This window comes from Bufo gargarizans, chromosome 2 (genome assembly GCF_014858855.1).
Source record: "Bufo gargarizans isolate SCDJY-AF-19 chromosome 2, ASM1485885v1, whole genome shotgun sequence".
Taxonomy (NCBI): domain Eukaryota; kingdom Metazoa; phylum Chordata; class Amphibia; order Anura; family Bufonidae; genus Bufo; species Bufo gargarizans.
The window spans coordinates 643,606,249-643,633,506 of NC_058081.1; the positions used below are offsets into that span (position 1 = coordinate 643,606,249).

General features: G+C 44.4%; 1 protein-coding gene across 1 annotated transcript; it reads left to right on the forward strand.

The window, feature by feature from the left end:
- The first annotated feature begins 342 nt into the window (after positions 1-342).
- Positions 343-26,697, forward strand: LOC122926239 (olfactory receptor 5G3-like). Its single transcript, XM_044277613.1, has 4 exons — positions 343-565; positions 1,447-1,573; positions 2,626-2,692; positions 25,747-26,697. Exons 1-4 carry the CDS (start codon positions 343-345, stop codon positions 26,695-26,697), a joined length of 1,368 nt encoding a protein of 455 aa, XP_044133548.1.
- Positions 26,698-27,258: the final 561 nt, after the last annotated feature.

A 27,258-nucleotide genomic window follows, 5' to 3' on the forward strand; every position in this document is an offset into this window, starting at 1 on the left:
CGCCTTTATGAAAAGGATCTTCGACAATGATCACACAGAACCAGCGCCACCACTTCAAAGACACGATGAGTGCTGGTATCTGCCTTTCTTCGGAGTGTATCATCCATGTAAGCCAAAACAAATCAGGATAGTATTTGACTCCAGTGCCAAGCATCAAGGTGTATCCCTAAACAATGTTCCGAAACTGGCCCGAATCTAACCAACAACCTTGTAGGCGTACTTATGAGATTTAGAAGATAACTAGTTGCCATAACTGCTGATATTGAACAGATGTTTAATTGCTTCATTGTACGTGAAGACCATAGGAACTTCCTAAGGTTTCTGTGGCACTGTGACAACAACATGGACAATGAGATTATTGAATACTGCATGAAAGTACATGTTTTCGGAAATAGTCCCTCATCCGCTGTTGCAACATACGGTTTACAAAGGACTGCCATTGATGGAGTAAAGGTTTATGGCACGGATGCTCGACACTTCATTGAGAGAGACTTTTATGTTGACGATGGACTTAAGTCTTTACCTACAGACGAAGAAGCCATAGACCTGCTCCAAAAGACACAAGGTATGCTTTCTGAGGCCAACCTCAGACTACACAAAATTGCCTCAAATAGTGTTGCTGTTATGAAAGCCTTTCAACTTGGCGATCATGCCACAGGGTTTAAGGACTTAAATCTGGGAATGGACATGCCACCTATTCAGAGAAGTCTGGGCCTACGGTGGGACTTATTGAAGGACACTTTCAGCCTTTAAGTCAGTTCTACAGACAAGCCATTTACCAAGCGTGGTCTTCTGTCAATGGTAAACAGCCTATACGATCCAATGGGATTTGTGGCTCCCATCACCATACAAGGTAAAGCCTTACTTAGACAGCTCTCAGAGTCTATTAAAGATTGGGATGTCCCACTGCCATCTGACAAGCTTTCAAAGTGGGAGTCCTAGTAGCAATCTCTACACGCCTTAGATGGAATCCATATACCACGTAACTCAGCTTCCCTTGCTATGAGCCGGAGAAAAGAGCTTCACATCTTCAGATGCATCTACTGAGGCAATTGTGGCTGTTGCCTACCTCAAGGTGAGAGAATCTTCTAATCAAACCTACATAGGGTTTCTGTTTGGGAAAGTCAAGTTAGCACCTAAGCCTAAGCACAGAATTCCTAGGCTTGAACTCTATGGGACTGTGCTAGCTGTAGAAATCACAGATTTCATATTATGCAAGCTAGACATTCAGATAGATGACACCAAATTCTACACAGACAGTAAGGTTGTTCTGGGCTACAGAACAGACTAAACGTTTCTATGTCTACATCAGCAACCGCATAGAAAGAATCAGGAAATCATCTAAACCTGAACAATGGCATTATGTCCCATCTGAAATTAACCCTGCAGATCATGCTACTAGGCCAGTGTCTGCAAGTGTATTTGCCAGTTTTTCCTGGTTAACAGGTTCTGAATTCCTGCTGGATCACACAGAAGAGACCACGGCTGACGTCTTCGGTCTTCTAGAACCTGACAAGGATCCAGAGAACCCAACTATCCTTACCCCTGCTACCCTGCTTACCCAGAAGCTTGGGTCTGTTCCTGTTCCACCTGGAAACTTTAAAGACGGAAATCTGTGCTTTGATCAATGGAAGCGAGGAGGGCCATCTTTAACAAGGGGCAAAAGGGGCAGCTGCCCCAGGCCCAGTTGCTCTTGGGGGGCCCAAGGCAGCTACCTCTTGAGCCCTGCTAGCCACTGCCCGGGTGTCAGGCTGTTAGCTACACAGGGGGTGCTACCATGCCATGCCTGCCGACACTCCAGGCAGCGTACTGTGAGAGCTGTGATTCTCTAGGACCTTAGATGACATCATCACCATGTGACCAGTAACCTAGCAATATTACTGGTCACATGGCTATGAGGTCATCAAGGTCATACCAGGAGTGTTGCTGTAGAAGTTTGCCTTAACTGTGAAGCTTTTTTTATGAAGATTACATCAGAAAAGGGTGACAGGGGCTGTTATGCTAATATACCGTAAACTACTGTATAGTAGGGGCCTGTATACTGTGGGGGGCTGTATACTGTGGGGGGCTATACTGCTGTACTGTATAGTGTGGGGTGCTATACTGCATACTGTGTGGTGCTGTATACTATAGGGTGCTATACTGCATACTGTGGGTTGCTGTATACTATAGGGTGCTATACTGCATACTGTGGGGTGCTGGGGTGCACTGTAACGTTAGGGTGAGCCGAGCCCTGGTCTCCTTCCAGCAGAGCGGTGCCCACTTCCAGCCTGAGCCCAGCTGAGCCTAGCTGCCCAGAGCACTGATCCTGAGCCGCTGGAGTCTTCAGAACTGGAAGTATTTACAGTCATTCACTGTGTGTTGTGGATTTTTTGTGTGTGTGTTGTGGTGGAGGGCGTGATTGCCTGCTAAGCTGTGGGAAGGCGGGATCCAGGGGGCCTAAGTTAATTTTTGCCCAGGGTCCAATCAATATTAAAGACTGCCTTGGAAGCGAGTACATAACCTTGCCAACCGCTTCTGGAATTGTTGGAAGAGTTGGAAGAGTATCTTTTCACTCTGCAAGGACACAGGAAATGGCAACGACAGTATCCTAACATAAAAGTTGGAGATCTCGTTCTGCTCAAGGACCAGCAAGCCGAAAGAATCGATTGACCTATGGGACTTGTTGTTAAGAGCGTTCCTAGTGATGATGGTAAGATACGCAAGGTGGTAGTGAAAGTTGCAAGACGAGGGACTGTAAAGACTTTCATCAGGCCTATCAGGGAACCTGCTCTTGCCCTTTGGAGAATGAACTTATTGCATATGTTGCTGAATCCTGCCTGAAACTTCAAGCAAGAAGTGTTTAAACTTTACTTGCTACATTTGAAGTCTTACATTTTAGTTATTGAATTATATGCCTGTTCTCTATATGTTTTTCGGGTCCTCGGACATCAAGCAAATTGCACTGTTGTTTATTTGCAATTATATAACTACCGTTATCGTTTATATAGTGACACGGGGAGTGCGCTGCTACGCAGTTTAATTTATATAGTTTAATTTGTTGAACCATTCATATATTCTATATTCTATATTTGGTCATATGCTCCCATCTAGTGGTCGTTTTTTGTATTGTTCTTAGTTTTTTTTGTTCATCTGTCATTCATTTCTTTGCTCCACCCTTCTTCTGTGTACATCACTTCCTGTATATTTATTCTGCTCCAGGGATTCAAAGGTACACATGTATTCTCATGCAAGCTTGCAAAAGCATCATCTTTTGACCGCAAAACACCACAATCCATCTGTTCTGCTGTACTTTATCTGGCTTTCAGAATAAATCAACTTACACAGATAAACTTGGTGTTGGTGAGTTCAAGCTATCGGATAAGGATTGTTCGCAGTGATTATATCTGCTCATACAGGCCAGGCATAGAGGTCTCACTAGTAGGGATGAGCGAACTCGAACTGTATAGTTCGGGTTCGTACCGAATTTTGGGGTGTCCGTGACACGGACCCGAACCCGGACATTTTCGTAAAAGTCCGGGTTCGGGTTCGGTGTTCGTCGCTTTCTTCGCGCTTTTGTGACGCTTTCTTGGCGCTTTTTGAAAGGCTGCAAAGCAGCCAATCAACAAGCGTCATACTACTTGCCCCAAGAGGCCATCACAGCCATGCCTACTATTGGCATGGCTGTGATTGGCCAGAGCACCATGTGACCCAGCCTCTATTTAAGCTGGAGTCACATAGCGCCGCCCGTCACTCTGCTCTGATTAGCGTAGGGAGAGGTTGCGGCTGCGACAGTAGGGCGAGATTAGGCAGATTAACTCCTCCAAAGGACTTGATTAACTGATCGATCTGCAGCTGTGGATCATTGAGCTGCTGATCCTCAATTGCTCACTGTTTTTAGGCTGCACAGACCGTTTGTCAGTCTCATTTTTCTGGGGTGATCGGCGGCCATTTTGTGTCTTGTGGTGCGCCAGCACAAGCTGCGACCAAGTGCATTTAACCCTCAATGGTGTGGTTGTTTTTTGGCTAAAGCCTACATCAGGGTGAAGCTGTCACACCAAGTGCATTTAACCAGCAATAGTCTGTTCATTTTTTGGCCATATACAAAATCAGGGGCAAGCTGCGCCTGTCACCAAGTGCATTTAACCCTCAATGGTGTGGTTGTTTTTTGGCTAAAGCCTACATCAGGGTGAAGCTGTCACACCAAGTGCATTTAACCAGCAATAGTCTGTTCATTTTTTGGCCATATACAAAATCAGGGGCAAGCTGCGCCTGTCACCAAGTGCATTTAACCCTCAATGGTGTGGTTGTTTTTTGGCTAAAGCCTACATCAGGGTGAAGCTGTCACACCAAGTGCATTTAACCAGCAATAGTCTGTTCATTTTTTGGCCATATACAAAATCAGGGGCAAGCTGCGCCTGTCACCAAGTGCATTTAACCCTCAATGGTGTGGTTGTTTTTTGGCTAAAGCCTACATCAGGGTGAAGCTGTCACACCAAGTGCATTTAACCAGCAATAGTCTGTTCATTTTTTGGCCATATCCCAGTCTAATTCTGTCACTAAATCCATACCGGTCACCCAGCGCCTAAATACTAGGCCTCAAATTTATATCCAGCTAAATCTGTCCCTAGTGCTGTAGCTGGGCGAGTTATTTAGTGTCCGTTCAAGCACATTTCTTGTTCTGGGTTGAAATACAATTCCCAATTTAGCAATTTCATAATTTAGTGGTTCCTGCTATATCAGAGCTATTTGAAATCTATCCCAAAAAGGGTATATAATATTGAAGGTGCACATTGGGTCATTCAGAATAACTTCACACACACCCGCTACTGTGTATTTCCAAGTCTAATTCTGTCACTAAACCCATACCTGTCACCCAGCGCCTAAATACTAGGCCTCAAATTTAAATCCCTCTAAATCTCTCGTTACCCACCGCTGTACTGTTGTTGCTGGGCAAGATATTTAGTGTCCGTCAAAGCACATTTTTTGTTCTGGGTTGAAGTACAATTCCCAATTTAGCAATTTCATAATTTAGTGGTTTCTGCTATATCAGAGCTATTTGAAATCTATCCCAAAAAGGGTATATAATATTGAAGGTGCACATAGGGTCATTCAGAATAACTTCACACACACCCGCTACTGTGTATTTCCAAGTCTAATTCTGTCACTAAACCCATACCTGTCACCCAGCGCCTAAATACTAGGCCTCAAATTTAAATCCCTCTAAATCTCTCGTTACCGTTGTCCTGTTGTAGCTGGGAAAGTTATTTAGTGCCCGTCAAAGCACATTTTTTGTTCTGGGTTGAAGTACAATTCCCAATTTAGCAATTTCATAATTTAGTGGTTCCTGCTATATCAGAGCTATTTGAAATCTATCCCTAAAAGGGTATATAATATTGAAGGTGCACATAGGGTCATTCAGAATAACTTCACACACACCGCTTCTGTGCATTTCCAAGTCTAATTCTGTCACTAAATCCATACCGGTGACCCAGCGCCTAAATACTAGGCCTCAAATTTAATTCCCTCTAAATCTCTCGTTACCCACCGCTGTACTGTTGTTGCTGGGCAAGATATTTAGTGTCCGTCAAAGCACATTTTTTGTTCTGGGTTGAAGTACAATTCCCAATTTAGCAATTTCATAATTTAGTGGTTTCTGCTATATCAGAGCTATTTGAAATCTATCCCTAAAAGGGTATATAATATTGAAGGTGCACATAGGGTCATTCAGAATAACTTCACACACACCCGCTACTGTGTATTTCCAAGTCTAATTCTGTCACTAAACCCATACCTGTCACCCAGCGCCTAAATACTAGGCCTCAAATTTAAATCCCTCTAAATCTCTCGTTACCGTTGTCCTGTTGTAGCTGGGAAAGTTATTTAGTGCCCGTCAAAGCACATTTTTTGTTCTGGGTTGAAGTACAATTCCCAATTTAGCAATTTCATAATTTAGTGGTTCCTGCTATATCAGAGCTATTTGAAATCTATCCCAAAAAGGGTATATAATATTGAAGGTGCACATAGGGTCATTCAGAATAACTTCACACACACGCTTCTGTGCATTTCCAAGTCTAATTCTGTCACTAAATCCATACCGGTGACCCAGCGCCTAAATACTAGGCCTCAAATTTAATTCCCTCTAAATCTCTCGTTACCCACCGCTGTACTGTTGTTGCTGGGCAAGATATTTAGTGTCCGTCAAAGCACATTTTTTGTTCTGGGTTGAAGTACAATTCCCAATTTAGCAATTTCATAATTTAGTGGTTTCTGCTATATCAGAGCTATTTGAAATCTATCCCTAAAAGGGTATATAATATTGAAGGTGCACATAGGGTCATTCAGAATAACTTCACACACACCCGCTACTGTGTATTTCCAAGTCTAATTCTGTCACTAAATCCATACCGGTGACCCAGCGCCTAAATACTAGGCCTCAAATTTAATTCCCTCTAAATCTCTCGTTACCCACCGCTGTACTGTTGTTGCTGGGCAAGATATTTAGTGTCCGTCAAAGCACATTTTTTGTTCTGGGTTGAAGTACAATTCCCAATTTAGCAATTTCATAATTTAGTGGTTTCTGCTATATCAGAGCTATTTGAAATCTATCCCTAAAAGGGTATATAATATTGAAGGTGCACATAGGGTCATTCAGAATAACTTCACACACACGCTTCTGTGCATTTCCAAGTCTAATTCTGTCACTAAATCCATACCGGTGACCCAGCGCCTAAATACTAGGCCTCAAATTTAAATCCCTCTAAATCTCTCGTTACCCACCGCTGTACTGTTGTTGCTGGGCAAGATATTTAGTGTCCGTCAAAGCACATTTTTTGTTCTGGGTTGAAGTACAATTCCCAATTTAGCAATTTCATAATTTAGTGGTTTCTGCTATATCAGAGCTATTTGAAATCTATCCCTAAAAGGGTATATAATATTGAAGGTGCACATAGGGTCATTCAGAATAACTTCACACACACGCTTCTGTGCATTTCCAAGTCTAATTCTGTCACTAAATCCATACCGGTGACCCAGCGCCTAAATACTAGGCCTCAAATTTAAATCCCTCTAAATCTCTCGTTACCCACCACTGTACTGTTGTTGCTGGGCAAGATATTTAGTGTCCGTCAAAGCACATTTTTTGTTCTGGGTTGAAGTACAATTCCCAATTTAGCAATTTCATAATTTAGTGGTTTCTGCTATATCAGAGCTATTTGAAATCTATCCCTAAAAGGGTATATAATATTGAAGGTGCACATTGGGTCATTCAGAATAACTTCACACACACCCGCTACTGTGTATTTCAAGTCTAATTCTGTCACTAAATCCATACCTGTCACCCAGCGCCTAAATACTAGGCCTCAAATTTATATCCCGCTGAATTTGAATACAATACATTGGGCCAAATAATATATTTGTTGTTGTGGTGAACCATAACAATGAGAAAAACATCTAGTAAGGGACGCGGACGTGGACATGGTCGTGGTGGTGTTAGTGGACCCTCTGGTGCTGGGAGAGGACGTGGCCGTTCTGCCACATCCACACGTCCTAGTGTACCAACTACCTCAGGTCCCAGTAGCCGCCAGAATTTACAGCGATATATGGTGGGGCCCAATGCCGTTCTAAGGATGGTAAGGCCTGAGCAGGTACAGGCATTAGTCAATTGGGTGGCCGACAGTGGATCCAGCACGTTCACATTATCTCCCACCCAGTCTTCTGCAGAAAGCGCACAGATGGCGCCTGAAAACCAACCCCATCAGTCTGTCACATCACCCCCATGCATACCAGGGAAACTGTCTCAGCCTCAAGTTATGCAGCAGTCTCTTATGCTGTTTGAAGACTCCGCTGGCAGGGTTTCCCAAGGGCATCCACCTAGCCCTTCCCCAGCGGTGAAAGACATAGAATGCACTGACGCACAACCACTTATGTTTCCTGATGATGAGGACATGGGAATACCACCTCAGCATGTCTCTGATGATGACGAAACACAGGTGCCAACTGCTGCGTCTTTCTGCAGTGTGCAGACTGAACAGGAGGTCAGGGATCAAGACTGGGTGGAAGACGATGCAGGGGACGATGAGGTCCTAGACCCCACATGGAATGAAGGTCGTGCCACTGACTTTCACAGTTCGGAGGAAGAGGCAGTGGTGAGACCGAGCCAACAGCGTAGCAAAAGAGGGAGCAGTGGGCAAAAGCAGAACACCCGCCGCCAAGAGACTCCGCCTGCTACTGACCGCCGCCATCTGGGACCGAGCACCCCAAAGGCAGCTTCAAGGAGTTCCCTGGCATGGCACTTCTTCAAACAATGTGCTGACGACAAGACCCGAGTGGTTTGCACGCTGTGCCATCAGAGCCTGAAGCGAGGCATTAACGTTCTGAACCTGAGCACAACCTGCATGACCAGGCACCTGCATGCAAAGCATGAACTGCAGTGGAGTAAACACCTTAAAACCAAGGAAGTCACTCAGGCTCCCCCTGCTACCTCTTCTGCTGCTGCCGCCTCGGCCTATTCTGCTGCTGCCGCCTCGGCCTCTTCCTCCGCCTCTGGAGGAACGTTGGCACCTGCCGCCCAGCAAACAGGGGATGTACCACCAACACCACCACCACCACCTCCGTCACCAAGCGTCTCAACCATGTCACACGCCAGCGTTCAGCTCTCCATCTCACAAACATTTGATAGAAAGCGTAAATTCCCACCTAGCCACCCTCGATCCCTGGCCCTGAATGCCAGCATTTCTAAACTACTGGCCTATGAAATGCTGTCATTTAGGCTGGTGGACACAGACAGCTTCAAACAGCTCATGTCGCTTGCTGTCCCACAGTATGTTGTTCCCAGCCGGCACTACTTCTCCAAGAGAGCCGTGCCTTCCCTGCACAACCAAGTATCCGATAAAATCAAGTGTGCACTGCGCAACGCCATCTGTAGCAAGGTCCACCTAACCACAGATACGTGGACCAGTAAGCACGGCCAGGGACGCTATATCTCCCTAACTGCACACTGGGTAAATGTAGTGGCAGCTGGGCCCCAGGCGGAGAGCTGTTTGGCGCACGTCCTGCCGCCGCCAAGGATCGCAGGGCAACATTCTTTGCCTCCTGTTGCCACCTCCTCCTTCTCGGCTTCCTCCTCCTCTTCTTCCACCTGCTCATCCAGTCAGCCACACACCTTCACCACCAACTTCAGCACAGCCCGGGGTAAACGTCAGCAGGCCATTCTGAAACTCATATGTTTGGGGGACAGGCCCCACACCGCACAGGAGTTGTGGCGGGGTATTGAACAACAGACCGACGAGTGGTTGCTGCCGGTGAGCCTCAAGCCCGGCCTGGTGGTGTGTGATAATGGGCGAAATCTCGTTGCAGCTCTGGGACTAGCCAATTTGACGCACATCCCTTGCTTGGCGCATGTGCTGAATTTGGTGGTGCAGAAGTTCATTCACAACTACCCCGACATGTCAGAGCTGCTGCATAAAGTGCGGGCCGTCTGTTCGCGCTTCCGGCGTTCACATCCTGCCGCTGCTCGCCTGTCTGCGCTACAGCGTAACTTCGGCCTTCCCGCTCACCGCCTCATATGCGACGTGCCCACCAGGTGGAACTCCACCTTGCACATGCTGGACAGACTGTGCGAGCAGCAGCAGGCCATAGTGGAGTTTCAGCTGCAGCACGCACGGGTCAGTCGCACTACAGAACAGCACCACTTCACCACCAATGACTGGGCCTCCATGCGAGACCTGTGTGCCCTGTTGCGCTGTTTCGAGTACTCCACCAACATGGCCAGTGGCGATGACACCGTTATCAGCGTTACAATACCACTTCTATGTCTCCTTGAGAAAACACTTAGGGCGATGATGGAACAGGAGGTGGCCCAGGAGGAGGAGGAGGAGGATGAGGAAGAGGGGTCATTTTTAGCACTTTCAGGCCAGTCTCTTCGAAGTGACTCAGAGGGAGGTTTTTTGCAACAGCAGAGGCCAGGTACAAATGTGGCCAGCCAGGGCCCACTACTGGAGGACGAGGAGGACGAGGATGAGGAGGAGGTGGAGGAGGATGAGGATGAAGCATGGTCACAGCGGGGTGGCACCCAACGCAGCTCGGGTCCATCACTGGTGCGTGGCTGGGGGGAAAGGCAGGACGATGACGATACGCCTCCCACAGAGGACAGCTTGTCCTTACCCCTGGGCAGCCTGGCACACATGAGCGACTACATGCTGCAGTGCCTGCGCAACGACAGCAGAGTTGCCCACATTTTAACCTGTGCGGACTACTGGGTTGCCACCCTGCTGGATCCACGCTACAAAGACAATGTGCCCACCTTACTTCCTGCACTGGAGCGTGATAGGAAGATGCGCGAGTACAAGCGCACGTTGGTAGACGCGCTACTGAGAGCATTCCCAAATGTCACAGGGGAACAAGTGGAAGCCCAAGGCCAAGGCAGAGGAGGAGCAAGAGGTCGCCAAGGCAGCTGTGTCACGGCCAGCTCCTCTGAGGGCAGGGTTAGCATGGCAGAGATGTGGAAAACTTTTGTCAACACGCCACAGCTAACTGCACCACCACCTGATACGCAACGTGTTAGCAGGAGGCAACATTTCACTAACATGGTGGAACAGTACGTGTGCACACCCCTCCACGTACTGACTGATGGTTCGGCCCCATTCAACTTCTGGGTCTCTAAATTGTCCACGTGGCCAGAGCTAGCCTTTTATGCCTTGGAGGTGCTGGCCTGCCCGGCAGCCAGCGTTTTGTCTGAACGTGTATTCAGCACGGCAGGGGGCGTCATTACAGACAAACGCAGCCGCCTGTCTACAGCCAATGTGGACAAGCTGACGTTCATAAAAATGAACCAGGCATGGATCCCACAGGACCTGTCCGTCCCTTGTCCAGATTAGACATTAACTACCTCCCCATAACCATATATTATTGGACTCCAGGGCACTTCCTCATTCAATCCTATTTTTATTTTCATTTTACCATTATATTGCGATGCTACCCAAAGTTGAATGAACCTCTCCTCTGCCTGTGTGCTAGGCCTAAATATATGCCAATGGACTGTTGCAGTGGTGGCTGACATGAAGCCTGATTCTCTGCTATGACATGCAGACTAATTCTCTGCTGACATGAAGCCAGATTGTCTGTTACGGGACCTCTCTCCTCTGCCTGGGTGCTGGGCCTAAATTTATGACCATGGACTGTTGCAGTGGTGGCTGACGTGAAGCCTGATTCTCTGCTATGACATGCAGACTGATTCTCTGCTGACATGAAGCCAGATCGTCTGTTACGGGACCTCTCTGCTCTGCCTGTGTGCTAGGCCTAAATATATGCCAATGGACTGTTGCAGTGGTGGGTGACGTGAAGCCTCATTCTCTGCTATGACATGCAGACTGATTCTCTGCTGACATGAAGCCAGATTGTCTGTTACGGGACCTCTCTGCTCTGCCTGTGTGCTAGGCCTAAATATATGCCAATGGACTGTTGCAGTGGTGGGTGACGTGAAGCCTCATTCTCTGCTATGACATGCAGACTGATTCTCTGCTGTCATGAAGCCAGATTGTCTGTTACGGGACCTCTCTGCTCTGCCTGTGTGCTAGGCCTAAATATATGCCAATGGACTGTTGCAGTGGTGGGTGACGTGAAGCCTCATTCTCTGCTATGACATGCAGACTGATTCTCTGCTGACATGAAGCCAGATTGTCTGTTACGGGACCTCTCTGCTCTGCCTGTGTGCTAGGCCTAAATATATGCCAATGGACTGTTGCAGTGGTGGGTGACGTGAAGCCTCATTCTCTGCTATGACATGCAGACTGATTCTCTGCTGTCATGAAGCCAGATTGTCTGTTACGGGACCTCTCTGCTCTGCCTGTGTGCTAGGCCTAAATATATGCCAATGGACTGTTGCAGTGGTGGCTGACGTGAAGCCTCATTCTCTGCTATGACATGCAGACTAATTCTCTGCTGACATGAAGCCAGATTGTCTGTTACGGGACCTCTCTCCTCTGCCTGGGTGCTGGGCCTAAATTTATGACAATGGACTGTTGCAGTGGTGGCTGACGTGAAGCCTGATTCTCTGCTATGACATGCAGACTAATTCTCTGCTGACATGAAGCCAGATTGTCTGTTACGGGACCTCTCTCCTCTGCCTGGGTGCTGGGCCTAAATATATGCCAATGGACTGTTGCAGTGGTGGCTGACGTGAAGCCTCATTCTCTGCTATGACATGCAGACTAATTCTCTGCTGTCATGAAGCCAGATTGTCTGTTACGGGACCTCTCTGCTCTGCCTGTGTGCTAGGCCTAAATATATGCCAATGGACTGTTGCAGTGGTGGGTGACGTGAAGCCTCATTCTCTGCTATGACATGCAGACTGATTCTCTGCTGACATGAAGCCAGATTGTCTGTTACGGGACCTCTCTGCTCTGCCTGTGTGCTAGGCCTAAATATATGCCAATGGACTGTTGCAGTGGTGGGTGACGTGAAGCCTCATTCTCTGCTATGACATGCAGACTGATTCTCTGCTGACATGAAGCCAGATTCTCTGTTACGGGACCTCTCTCCTCTGCCTGTGTGTGTGCTGGGCCTAAATATATGCCAATGGACTGTTGCAGTGGTGGCTGACGTGAAGCCTCATTCTCTGCTATGACATGCAGACTAATTCTCTGCTGACATGAAGACAGATTCTCTGTTACGGGACCTCCCTCCTCTGCCTGGGTGCTGGGCCTAAATATATGCCAATGGACTGTTGCAGTGGTGGCTGACGTGAAGCCTCATTCTCTGCTATGACATGCAGACTGATTCTCTGCTGACATGAAGCCAGATTCTCTGTTACGGGACCTCTCTCCTCTGCCTGTGTGTGTGCTGGGCCTAAATATATGCCAATGGACTGTTGCAGTGGTGGCTGACGTGAAGCCTCATTCTCTGCTATGACATGCAGACTGATTCTCTGCTGACATGAAGCCAGATTCTCTGTTACGGGACCTCTCTCCTCTGCCTGTGTGTGTGCTGGGCCTAAATATATGCCAATGGACTGTTGCAGTGGTGGCTGACGTGAAGCCTCATTCTCTGCTATGACATGCAGACTAATTCTCTGCTGACATGAAGACAGATTCTCTGTTACGGGACCTCCCTCCTCTGCCTGGGTGCTGGGCCTAAATATATGCCAATGGACTGTTGCAGTGGTGGCTGACGTGAAGCCTCATTCTCTGCTATGACATGCAGACTAATTCTCTGCTGACATGAAGACAGATTCTCTGTTACGGGACCTCTCTCCTCTGCCTGGGTGCCGGGGCCTAAATATCTGAGAATGGACTGTTCCAGTGGTGGGTGACGGGAAGCCAGATTCTCTGCTATGGAACCTCTCTCCAATTGATTTTGGTTAATTTTTATTTATTTAATTTTAATTTTAATTCATTTCCCTATCCACATTTGTTTGCAGGGGATTTACCTACATGTTGCTGCCTTTTGCAGCCCTCTAGCTCTTTCCTGGGCTGTTTTACAGCCTTTTTAGTGCCGAAAAGTTCGGGTCCCCATTGACTTCAATGGGGTTCGGGTTCGGGACGAAGTTCGGATCGGGTTCGGATCCCGAACCCGAACATTTCCGGGATGTTCGGCCGAACTTCTCGAACCCGAACATCCAGGTGTTCGCTCAACTCTACTCACTAGGGATTAATCGCTATTACAACAATCTGAGTCAGAATAGTCAAGAACTGCTCAATGGGATTTACAAGACAGTCCCCACCATTTACAATATAAAATAAGGAAAATTTCATATACCCTATGTGAAATTCTACACACATGGGACATTCTACCCTATGGGACATTCTTGCAAAGATAAAAGAAGGACAGGAGGCAGCGTCTCATGTGTGGTGTTGTTTCCCTTTACCTCTTATGGACCGGGCTCATTTTAACCTTAAGGACCAGGCCATTTTCTGCAAATTTTACCAGTGTCACTTTATGGGGTGATAACTTTAAAATGCTTTGACTTATTCAAGCCATTTTTCGTCACATATTGTACTTCATGACAATGGTAAAATAGAGTTTAAAAAATCATTTTTATTTATAAAAAAAATACCAAATTTACCAAAAATGTTGAACAATTTGCACATTTCCAAGTTTCAATTTGTCTATTTCTATAATACATAGTAATACCTCCAAAAATAGTTATTACTTTACATTCCCCATATGTCTACATCATGTTTGGATGATTTTGGGAATAACATTTTATTTTTTGGGGATGTTACAAGCTAAGAAGTTTAAAAGCAAATCTTGAAATTTTTCAGAAATTTTCAAAAACCCACTTTTTAAGGACAAGTTCAGGTCTGAAGTCACTTTATGAGGCGTACATACTAGAAACCAACCAAAAATTAGCCCATTCTAGAAACTAAACCCCTCAAGGTATTCAAACTGATTTTACAAACTTTGTTAACCCTTTAGGTGTTCCACAAGATTTATTGCCAAGTGGAGATGAAATTTAAGAATTTCAATTATTTTTTCATGCTGTACCTGCGCTCCCTGGACTTTGTGTGGCTGTCATGGCCCATAAAAGGTAGGAACTAGTGTTTGGGACCACTCATAAAGGCGACCTTGACGTGGTGAGTGGCTTATTACGCTTTGGCCAAAATGTACACCAATGCCTTATTTAACATCCAGCATAAAGGCAGGGCAGAGTGCTGGTTGCAGAGTGCGATTGCATTTTGTGTTTTTGCGTTTGTATCTGTATTTCGCCATAGCAATCTGCACCTGCTAGGGGTTGTGTGGGCTGAATCCCTCATACTTTTTTGTACTATGCCCGGGTTTTGTGCATGGCATGATATGGCTTGAGGACTTGATAAGAGAACAACTCCTCCCATATACCGATTGTAGTCGACGATACAATCGGGCTTGAGGTACCTCGCACAGGGACAGGGGTGATGCCGTTACCATGAATTGTGGACAGTACAAGGACATCCCTCTTGTCCTTATATCTGAACAGCAACAGGTTTCCACTGGTAAGGGCACGGGTATCACCCTTGGGGATAGGTACCTGGAGGGGGTGGGTAGTGAGGCCGCGTTGATTTTTCTGCACGGTCCCACAAGCGGACGTGGATATTTGTTGGCCAAGCAGGAATCCAGATTCCCACAGTGGGCTTCACTGAATATGACTATTTTAGTCTTTTTTTCAGTGACCACTTTTGTGAATCTGATGGTGGAGCAAACAAACCTGTACACCCAACAGTTCATTGCTCAACACCCGGGCTCCTTTTTGGCTAGGGCCGGTGGCTGGACTCCAGTCAGTGCAGCCGAGATGAGGACGTTTTGGGGCCTCGTGCTGCACATGGCCCTAGTAAAAAAAAACAGTGTTAGGCACTACTGGAGTGGGGACGTCCTCTACCAGACCCCACTTTACAGTACGGCCATGACACGTACCAAATTTGAGGCCATTCGGAAATGCCCCCAAGGTGATCCTGCCTATGACCGCCTGTACAAGATCAGGCCGGTCATCGATCACTTCGGGACCAAATTTTTGGAGGCCTATGTACCTGGAAGGGAGGTCACGGTTGAGGAGTCTCTCAGTATGTTCCCTCTAAGCAGGCAAGGTATGGCGTGAAGCTGTACAAACTTTGTAAGAGTACCTCAGGGTACACTTACAAGTTTCGTGTGTATGAGGGGCGAGATTCCTGTATTCAACCCCCAGAATGTCCCCCCCACTCTAGGTGTTAGCGGGAAACTTGTGTGGGACCTTATGCACCCACTGCTAGATAAAGGTTACCCACTGTACGTGGATAACTTTTATACTAGTATCCTCTTGTTCCAGTCTCTCGTCGCCAGATCCACGTCTGCTTGTGGGACCGTGCGGAAAAATCAATGCGGCCTCCCTTCCCACCCCCTCCAGGTACTTATCCCCAAGCGTGAGACCCGTGCCCTTACCAGTGGAAACCTGTTGCTGGTCAGATATAAGGACAAGAGGGATGTCCTTGAACTGTCCACAATTCATGGTAATGGCATCGCCCCTGTCCCTGTGCGAGGTACCGCGGCAACGGTCCTCAAGCCCGATTGTATCGTCGACTACAATCGGTATATGGGAGGAGTTAATCTCTCTGATCAAGTCCTCAAGCCATATAACGCCATGCGCAAAACCCGGGCATGGTATAAAAAAGTTGCGGTCTACTTGGTACAGGTTGCCTTGTACAACTCTTTTGTGCTGTCCCAGAGCACTGGCAACACAGGGAAATTCTTCCAGTTCTATGAGGAAGTCTTCAAGGCCCTGATCTTTTCTGACTGGGAAAGAGCAGGCCGGAGTACCTCGGGAACTGAAGGCGCCCAGATCGTCCAACACTTTCCAGATGTGGTCCCCCATACTGGAAAGAAGGGATGGTCCCAAAAAAAGTGCAGAGTGTGGGGGGATACGGAAGGACACCACCACTCAGTGTGACACGTGCCCAGATCATCCGGGCCTCTGCATTGACGGTTGCTTCAGGGTGTACCACACTTCCATGGATCACTAAATATATATTCCCCTTGCCTAATTTTATTCCATTTAGCCACTGACAATCGAAATAAAAACTATGGTTCTCAGACTTGAGACACTAAAACCCCCCAAAAAATTTTCAAAAATATTATTTTGTAAAACTAAAATAAATAAAAAAGTAGACATATTAGGTATTGCCGCGTCTGTTAGAATCTGCTCTAGAAAAATACCCCATGAGCTAACCCTTCAGATGAACACAATCAAAAAAATAAAATAAAATTGGTGCAAAAAAAAAGTAGTTTTTTTTCACCTTACATCACAAAAAGTGTAATAGCAAGCGATCAAAAAGTCATTCATATGCCCCCCAAAATAGTGCCAATACATGTCTTCTCATCCTGCAAAAAATTTGCCCCTACATAAGATAATTGGCTAAAAACATAAACAAAAAGACTGACTCTTAGACCATGGAGATACTAAAATGTTATTTTAGTAGACATATTATGTATTGCCGCGTCCGTAAGAATCTTCTCTATAAAATTACCCCATGACCTAACCCCTCAGATGAACACGGTCCAAAAAAAATAATAAAAACTGTGCCAAAACAGCAATTTTTGGGCAAATTATCCATTTTAATCCTTTTTTCCAGTGACAAAGCAAGGGTTAACATCCAAACAAAACTTAATATTTATTACCCTAATTTTGCAGTTTACAGAAACATCCCATATGTGGTCGTAAACTGCTGTATGACCAAACGGCAGGGGGGCAGAAGAAAGGAACGCCGTATGGTTTCTGGAAGGCAGATTTTGATGGCCTTTTTTTTTTTGCATTATGTCCCATTTGAAGAACCCCTGATGCACCCCTAGAGTCGAAACTCCATAAAAGTGACCCCAAATAAGAAACTACACCCCTCAAGGTATTCAAAACTGATTTTACAAACTTTATTAACCCTTTAGGTGTTGCTCAACAGTTTATGGCATATGGAGATGAAATTTCTGAATTTCTATTTTTGGTAACCTTGCCTCACAAAAAATTTAATTTAGAGCAACCAAAAATCATATGTACCCTTAAAATAGTCCCAACAAAACTGCCACCTTATCCCGTAGTTTCCAAAATGGGGTCACTTTTATGGAGTTTCTACTCTAGGGGTGCATCATGGGGGCTTCAAATGGGACATGGTGTAAATAAACCAGTCCAGCAAAATCTGCCTTATAAAAACCACATGGCGCACCTTTCCCTCTACGCCCTACCGTGTGCCCATACAGTAGTTTATGGACACATATGGGGTGTTTCTGCAAACTACAGAATCAGCGCAATAAATATTGAGTTTTGTTTGGCTGTTATCCCTTGCTTTGTTACTGGAAAAAATGGATTAAAATTGAAAATTAGCCAGAAAATTTTAATTCTTAAATTTCATTTCCATTTTCCAATAACTCTTGTGGAACACCTAAAGGTTTAACAACGCTTGTAAAATCTGTTTTGAATACCTTGAGGGGTGTAATTTCTAGAATGGGGTCATTTTTGGGTGGTTTCTATTATGTAAGCCTCACAAAGTGACTTCAGACCTGAACTTCTAAGCCTTGTAACGTCCCCCAAAAATGAAATGTCTTTCCCAAAATGATCCAAACATGAAGTAGACATATGTGGAATGTAAAGTAATAACTATTTTTGTAGGTATTACTATGTATTATAGAAGTAGAGAAAATGAAACATTTTGGTAATTTTTTTAATTTTTTTATAAATAAAAATTATTTTTTTTAACTCCATTTTACAATTGTCATGAAGTACAGTATGTCTCCGAATGGCTTGGATAAGTCAAAGCGTTTTAAAGTTATCACCACACAAAGTGACACTGGTCAGATTTGCAATAAATGGCCTGGTCCTTAAAGTGAAAATGAGCCCGGTCCTTAAGGAGTTAATGGCTGTAACATCCCAATAACAAGAACGGTTTGGTGGAATTACAGAGCTGTATAATGGTAATTTGGATCCTCAGTCAGTGCAGCAAGTTGCAATCGGATTGTTCCTATTACCCAGGCTGTAACCTCCCCTACTGAACCCTGTTCAAAATAAATGTTGCGGAATGATACCTCCTTATCTTTTCCCTACACCTAGAATAATCTTTCCCTTCACTTTTAAATAGTTTTATTTAGCACAATTCCGTTTTTTTTTAACACTGTCCCTAGCGCCTGCAGACGACTCTCCCTGCACTAAGTACACTGGGAAATGGCAGAATCTAAGATGGCTGACGCTATTTATAGGGCTGTGTCATCACAGGCCATAGCACTAAATGCACACATTTCCAAATTGCTGGCCCTGGAAATGTTGCCATTTAGGCTTGTGGACACTGAGGCTTTCTGCAGCCTGATGGCGGCGGTCCCTCGTTACTCAGTCCCAAGCCGCCACTATTTTTCTCAGTGTGCCATCCCCGCCTTACACCAGAATTTGTCCCAGAACATCACCCCTGCCCTGACCAACGCAGTTATTGGGAAGGTCCACTTAACGACTGACACATTGACAAGTACTTTTGACCAGGGACGCTACATTTCCCTTACGGCACACTGGGTGGACATTGTGGAGGCCAGGAGCGAGTTGTACCCTGGGATGGCACAAGTGCACAAGTGCTACCGTCACCAAGGATTGCGGGCCCTACTTCCATGAGGATTTTCGCCACCACCTACATTAGTGTCTGCAACCCCCCCCCCCTTCTCCTTCTCCATCTCCTCCTCCACTTCCACCTCTGAATTATCATCTTGCAGCACCAGTCAGCCATCAGTCAGTAGCTGGAAGCAGTGCAGCACTGCAGTGGGGAAGCGGCAACAGGCAGAGCTGAAAATAATTTGCTTAGGTGACAAACAGCACACCTCCGCAGAGCTATGGCAGGGTATAAGGAACCAGACTGAGCTATGGCTCTCTCCACTAAACCTACAACCAGTCATGGTTGTGTCTGATGATGGCTGTAACTTGGTAGCAGCTTTGGAGCTCGGCAAGATCACAAACATACCATGCCTAGCCCACGTGTTCAACCTTGTGGCTCAGCGGTTTCTCAAAACCTACCCCAATTTGCCTGAGCTACTGAGGCAAATGGGCATGTGTGCCCATTTACAAAAGTCATCTACAGCTGTCGCTGGTCTGACATTGCTGCAGCAGTGCTTGCAATTGCCAGCTCACCGACTGTTGTGCGACGTGAGCACTTGCTCGAACTCCACATTCCACATATTGGCCAGGCTTTGTGAGCAGTAGAGGGCAGTAGTGGAATACCAGCTGCAACATGGTCATCTCCTTACCAGTCAGCTTTCGCTCTTCACAAGCGACGAGTAGGCATGGATGTCTGACCTCTGAGGTTTTATGAAACTTTGAGGAATCAACACAGATGGTGAGCGGCGATAACGCTATTATCAGCGTAACCATCCCACTTCTGTGTCTACTGAAACGCTTGCTGCTCACATTGAAGGCCGACGCTTTGCATGTGGAAGTGGTGGAAATTGGGAAAGACAGTACACAGGGTGATAGCCAGACCACCCTCAGTTTGTCTTCTCAGCGCGAATTGTATGATGATTAGGAGGAGGACCTGGAGACTGTTGCCTCTGCTACAGAGTGTAGTACCCATAGCAGGTTTATTCCATCTGTTCAGCGTGGAAGGCTGAAGAGGAGGAAGCGGATGAGGAGATTGAGAGTCATCCTCCTGACAAGGACAGCAAAGTCTTGTCTGTTAGGACTCTGGCACATATGGATGACATATGTTATGCTGCCTTTCCCGTGACCCTTGCTTCATACGCATTTTGGCAAACACGATTACTGGTTGTTCCAGCTGACAATGCTGATGGCAGAGTAGGTAGTTCCTTAGGCAACCGAGGAGGGGAGATGAGGGGAACACACAACAGTTCCAACAGAGGCAGGGCAACACTCTCCATGGCCTTGGACAGTTTCATGACACCCCGCCAGCACCTTCCCCCTGATGCGCGGCCTAGTGTCACAAGGAGGGAAAAGTTTTGGAAGATAGTGAAGGAGTACGTAGCAGTCCGTGTCAGCGTCCTCAGTGATCCCTCTGTGCCTCACAACTATTGGGTGCCCAAGCTGGACATGTGGTACGCACTGGCGCTTTACGCCTTGGAGGTGCTGGCCTGCCCTGCTGCCAGCGTTTTGTCAGAGCGGGTATTTAGTACTGCTGGGGACATAATAACTAATAAGAGGACCCGCCTGTCAACTGAAAATGCTGACAGGTTGACTCTTATTAGAATGAAAAAGTGTCATGCTCTGCTCAGGTTATGTGCAGAGGTCTGCCAGGTTAGCAGCACATGTGTAGTTTTTTGTTTTGGGTTTGGAGTTGAGCTGTATCCGTCTCCCTTCAGGTGCACTGGGTGGGGTCGTTTGTATGAGTTGAAATTACCTCCTATCCCAGTGTCCTATGCGGGTTATAGCTTCTATCTTGCTCAGATGAAGGAAGGATTTGGTGTTTCTGCCCAGTAACAAGATAAGTTGGTTTTGTTTTCTTTTTGTTTTCTGTCTAGGCTGTTAGAGAGACGCCTGCCCCCTCCGGGTCCTGAGGAAGCAGGCTGTCTCTTTCCCCCTTTCACCATCTTAGGGATTTTAGGGAATCTTCAGCCTTAGGCACGGGGGCACGTTTATTCCCACCTTTAGGGTCTGAACGTGGGCACAGAAGTCTAGGGAGAGCTGGTAGGGATTAGTCAGGAGGTGACCTTTATCCCCAGCTTCTGGTCTAGACACTTGTTTTGTGGTTTTCTGTTTGTCTATTGTAACTTGTATCCTGTCCAGCATGACAAGAAGGCCTGGTTTGCCCCTGACTTCTCTACTCCACCAGGGGAAAGCAACTGAACATAAAGGCACTTTAAATGTGGCTTTAATGGTGTATTAAATACACTGTATTCCCATGCACCCCTTCCACCATAAAAAAGGGTATATAGTTCAATCTTCCTTTTCTTGTCCTTCTCCTCCATCATATCCACATGCTTATTAGGCTGCCCTCGCTCCTAATGTTTTAGAGGGTCAGCTCAGCAGCAGACCCTCACCCCTAATGTTTTAAATGGTCAGATCAGAAGAAGAAGACTCTCACCCCTAATTTTTTAGATGGTCAACTCAGCAGCAGACCCTCACCCCTAGTTTTTTAGATGGTCAGCTCAGCAGCAGACCCTCACCCCTAATTTTTTTGATGGTCAGATCAGCAGCAGCAGGCCCTCCCCCTAATGTTTTAGATGGTCAGCTCAGCAGCAGGCCCTCGCCCCTAATGTTTGAGGGTCAGCTCAGCAGCAGACCCTCACCCCTAATGTTTTAGATGGTCAGCCTAGCAGCAGACCCTCACCACTAATTTTTTAGAGGGTCAGCTTAGCAGCAGAGCATGGGGTGACTGGTTTAATGCTTGGGTTCTACCATTCACTTCCATTGTGCTCGGGTGCTCTGTAGAGCACCCAAGCATACCTAAGTGTTCTACTTGAGCACCTGAGCACTCAAGCACTTTGGGGCTCGATAAACACTAGTGAACTTCATTTAAAAAAATCTCCAAAATAATGGCAGAATTGCCTTTTAAGTCCAACTTTACACTATAAAGAATTGTTTCCTTTGTCCAATACTAGATATGGTAGATTAAATGGTGACATAAAAAAATTACAACTTCTCCTGCAAAAAACAAGACTCATACAGCTATGTGAACAGAAAAGAATAAACGTTGTGGCTCTTGGATGGCTGGCAGAAAAAAACAAAAGCAAACAGAAATACAAAGTAAATAGGTGGTGTCCTGCAAGGGTTAAGGATAATGTTGCACATTATATATCATATATACAGTAAGCTTGTTGTCATAGACAGCTTTTGATTTTCCTTAAAAAAGTCATGTTTTCCTTCTTTGATTTTTATTATTGGAAAAACTTACAAAACACTTAGGAAACATTTATTTGTTACACACAAATTATTCTTCAATCATTAGAAAATAAATTGCAATACTCCTGAGATGAATCCCAAATGATTCAATACCTTTTATATAACCATGGATTAACTCATTCACTGTAATGCTTGAAACAATCTTCTCAAAGGGTTTGAACATACACTAAACCGAAAAACCTCCACAGGACAGAACATGGCTCCTCTTCCAGTCTCATGTTTTTACTTTCAGCCTCATGTAAGTTTTAATTTAACTAACTGCATCCTGAGCAAATAATATATTACTGACAGTATTAACCCTTTCAGGCCCCGAGCCATTTTTCATTTAGCATTTTTGTTTTTCACTCCCGCCTTCCCAACTTTTTTTTTTCCGTTCACATAGCCTTATGAGGGTTTATTTTTAGAAGGGACAAGTTGCACTTTGTACATGTAATGGTAAACGGAAAAAAAAATCAAAATGGGTAGAATTTGGAAAAACACCATTCTGATAAAGTTATTTTTTATTATTACACTGTACACTATGTGGTAGAATTGACCTGTTATTTTCATTCTCCAGGTCAGTACAGTTCCAACGATACCATCCTTGTATAATTTTTCTTGCGTTTTAATACTGAAAAAAAAAATTAACCTTTGAGGAAAAAAATACATTTTATAACAGTATTCTGACCCCTATAACTTTTTGGTAGTTATTTGTACGGGGCTGTGTGAGGGCTCATTCTTTTGCGGGACGATCTGTTCTTTTAGTGATACCAATTTGAAGTGTGTGCGAATTTTTGATCACTTTTTATAAAAAAAAATATTGGGTAGTTTAAGTGACAAAAAATGGCAAATTGGCTGTTTTTATTTTTTTTTCCCATTACGCCATTTGCCGTAGGCCCTTAATATTGTTATATTTTAATAGTATAAGGTATTGTCACACACGGCGATGCCAATGATGTTTATTTTTTTATTGGCTAAATTTTTTTTTCTTTTTAAGTCACCTTGGGTGACAATAACTGGCAATCATTAGATTGCCCATTGTGTTCATTGATGTCTATATAGACATCGTTGAACACTTCATTTGCACTATACCAATGCAATGCTGCCATCTAGTGGCCTGTATTGGTATTATCCTGAAATAAGCTTCGAAGCCTGCTTGAGGCTTCGGGCTATTTTATAGATATAAACAGGTTCCCCGATCTCAGTCGGGGAACACTGTTACCAGAGCGGAAGTGCGCAACTTCCGCTTCCGGACTCTGAAGAGGAAAATGTATGCGATCAGCCTTATGGCTGATCGCATACATGTGCCGTGGGTCTCTGCTATTTAAAATAGCAGAAACGGGCGGCTGTGGTGCCCTCTGCGTGCGTGAGCGGGTGCCATGTTTAAAGACCACCCGATGACGTATATGTATGTCATCGGGCGTGAAAGGGTTATTAACAGTGCTTAATTGTGATTGCTCTTTAGCCATATGGTGTAGAAGATTTAGCTATAAAAAAAATGTGTAAACTTTTATGGGCTCTTAGTGGTAGGACTTAAAATAATAGTTTTTAATGTAAGATATGAAAGGTTTTTTGGGAATAAAAATTGATGGCCTATCCAGGAATAGATGTATACAATAGAGCAGAGATCAGCAACCTTCAGCACTCCAGATCCGCAACCTTCAGCACTCCAGCTGCTGTGAAACTACAACTCCCAGGATGAAAACATGCTCGACTGTACTTCTAACTCCCACAGAAGCGAATGAAGCATTCTGGGAGTTATAGTTTCTGAACAGCTGAAGTGCGGGAGGTTGCTGACCCCTGCGATAGAACGACTACATTCAAGAACAATATATGAGCCCCTTTCTCTCCGAAAACTTAACACACAGCACCTTCCTTAAAGGAAATGTATAGTCAGAAAATGACCTATTGTTTTTATGTTTAACATATTTTTTAAATAATTTTTGGAAGTTATTTAAAATTTTCCATGTCAATATCTATATTTAAACAAAAACCATAAAATTCAGCAATTTTCTCACTGGCCACTAAGAATAATAATAGGAGCCACTTATTGGTCTGTACACATCACTTTCTGCAGTTATCTGCTTATCTACATACAGAGGTGATATAATTACATGTAGGATTAGAATGACAGATAAGTCAGGATCCACCATTTACAATACGTGTTTGTCAAAGTTTATCTATTCTTTCCTTGCACAATGACCTCTGCAAATGTCATAGAGCAGTGATGGCGAACCTATGGCACGGGTGCCAGAGGCGGCACTCAGAGCCCTCTCTGTGGGCACCCGCGCCTTGGAAAAAGTCTATGGCGTACCAATATGCCTTAGACTTTTCCTGCCATTCATCAGCAAAGGATGCACTATGAACAGCACAAGCGGCTCACTGAATGTAGGCTATTAAGCTATTATAGCTAAATGATAAAGTACATGGAAGATATACTATATTGGTATTCAGGTTAAATTGCTGTGTTGGCACTTTGCGATAAATAAGTGGGTATTTGGTTGCAGTTTGGGCACTCGATCTCTAAAAGGTTCACCATCACTGTCATAGAGCATGCCTTGAAAATTCTCCCATAGAAGTCAATAGGGTCCCCTCCTGTGTCTATGGTCTATGTGGCTACCGTAAAGCAATTTTCTTAATGATTTTTAGATGCTAAGAACAGCTCAGGAAAGATGGTTATCACCCTTAATCCTGTTCAGAAAATAGAATTTAAAAAATATGCAATCAGAAAATGAAGGGATTAGAAAAAAAGGATATATTTTAATATCTGGTTTCAACTGGCAGAAAAATAATATTGTGACACATTTCCTTTAAGTTTCTCTTGCAGCTAAAATATAGTACACTTAGCATTTTCTCATACATAACACTGCTCACAGTATTGCCCTGGAGTGTTAAGTATATATATATTCTCCTATCTGCCCCGGCATGAGTAGATCCACAGTGTTTTTCCACTAGGATTCTGACTGCTATGAAAACCTCTATACTATAGGAGTGCCATGTGCCAACTCGCTCCAACAGGCATCTCATCTTCATGGTTTTACTTCCGCTGCACATGTCCAGGTCTTACTTCTAGGCCATGATCAAGGTCTAGCATAGACCAAAACATTGGTTTTGTATATTGTCGATTTTCTCTCTTGACATTTTCTGGAAACAAGAATTAAAGTTGTATTCACTGATCGAGCATATTTTAAGAGCAGTGGATTCTACATTCTATGTATACAGCAATGCTAATCTACCACCGACTACCATAAATCTTTATCCTTAGGACAGGTCATCAATGTTTCATCAGTCCTTCCAATGTTTTTACAGGCACAAAGGTTCGCCATATGCTTGGTATTGAACTCAGCTATTCTAAATACCGATATATAAGATTCATACATTACAATTTCATAATATATTGATTTGTTTTGCTATTAGACATTATTAGTTATTAATCTACCGTATATAGTATTTATGTATGCCTTTTTTTCTAGAAATCATGTGAAATGAGTTTCAATTGCACAATTGTAACAACAGAATTTATTCTTTTGGGATTTTCTGGAACAACTCAACATCAAATCTCGCTCTTTACGATCTTTTTATGTACATATATTATCACACTTTCTGGGAACCTATCAATAATCATTACATATAAGCTTAGTACAAGCCTCCATACTCCAATGTATTTTTTTCTTGCTAATTTTTCTCTCTTGGAAATTCTGTATGTTTCATGCACTGTCCCTAAGATGTTGTCTGGTTTACTGTCAGACTGTAGTAAAGTCATCTCATTCTCTGGATGTGCTATACAAATGTATTGTTTCTTGCTGTTTGGTGGAACAGAGTGCTATATGCTGGCAGCCATGGCTTATGACCGGTATAACGCCATATGTCACCCTCTGTTGTATACTCTGATTATGAGAGAAATAGTCTGTATCCGACATATAGTTGGCTCATATGTCATCAGTGCAGTTAATTCTCTAATACACACAGTGTTCACATTTTCATTGCCGTTCTGTGGATCCAAAGAGATAGACCATTTCTTTTGTGATGTTCCACCGGTGCTAGAACTCTCATGCCAGGACATTTGGGTCAATGAACTTGTGATATTCATGGTTGGCGGCTCTGTTGTAATTGGTTCATTCATAATAACAATGATTTCCTATATAGAAATAATTTCAAAAATTTTAAAACTCCGTTCTGCCTCTGGCAAAAAGAAGTCTTTTGCAACTTGTTCTTCTCACTTAATAGTTGTCACATTATTTTATGGTTCAACAATTTTTATGTATTTTAGACCAAGATCAAGCTATAGAATTGGCCAAAACAGTCTAGTTTCTTTAATGTACACGGTTATTGCTCCACTCTTAAACCCTTTCATATACAGTCTAAGAAACAAAGAAGTCAAATCAAGTATAAAAAATGTATTTTTAAAGCAAATGAAATTCTGATTTATAATGACTGTTAGCTTTGCATTTCTCAATTTTATTTCATTATAAGTACCGTATATTTCCATAATTTTGTCTTTTGGGGATTTAAACTATAATATTGCCGTTATGGACTGCAGTTAAACTCTTTGCTACCAATTATGCACATAGAAATCCAGGAATCTGAGATACATAATAGACAGTTGCTGTAAGGTGGGGTCTCTTCGGGTTTGCCAACCCCAACTTTTTTTTTCTCTTGACCACTTAGAATATAGACAAATTACAGTACAACAACAAAAAATAATTATTTTGATCAGCATTGAACTGGCCTACCAGAATACCAGAGGATCCTCCGATGGGCCCAGGCTCTGATATCATAAGTAGTGTTGGGCGTGAATATTCGAATCGCGAATATCTTCACTTCGAGAATTTGCAAAGATTTAGAATATAGTGCTATATATATATATTCGTATTTGCAAATATTCCTAATTTTGTTTCATCTGAACCCATGATCCCTCCCTGCTTCTTGCTTGTGGGCCAATGAGAAGGCTGCAATGTCTTTGTCTGAGCTTAGCAACATCTCTA

Bases quoted from the DNA above. Each gene is read 5' to 3' on its own strand.
- LOC122926239 (XM_044277613.1), top strand. From the start codon at position 343: ATGGACAATGAGATTATTGAATACTGCATGAAAGTACATGTTTTCGGA. The intron at 1,574-2,625 runs GTCTGTTCCTGT...GTTCTGCTCAAG, and splicing joins CTGCTTACCCAGAAGCTTGG to GACCAGCAAGCCGAAAGAAT. The intron at 2,693-25,746 runs GTAAGATACGCA...CTTTTTTTCTAG, and splicing joins GAGCGTTCCTAGTGATGATG to AAATCATGTGAAATGAGTTT.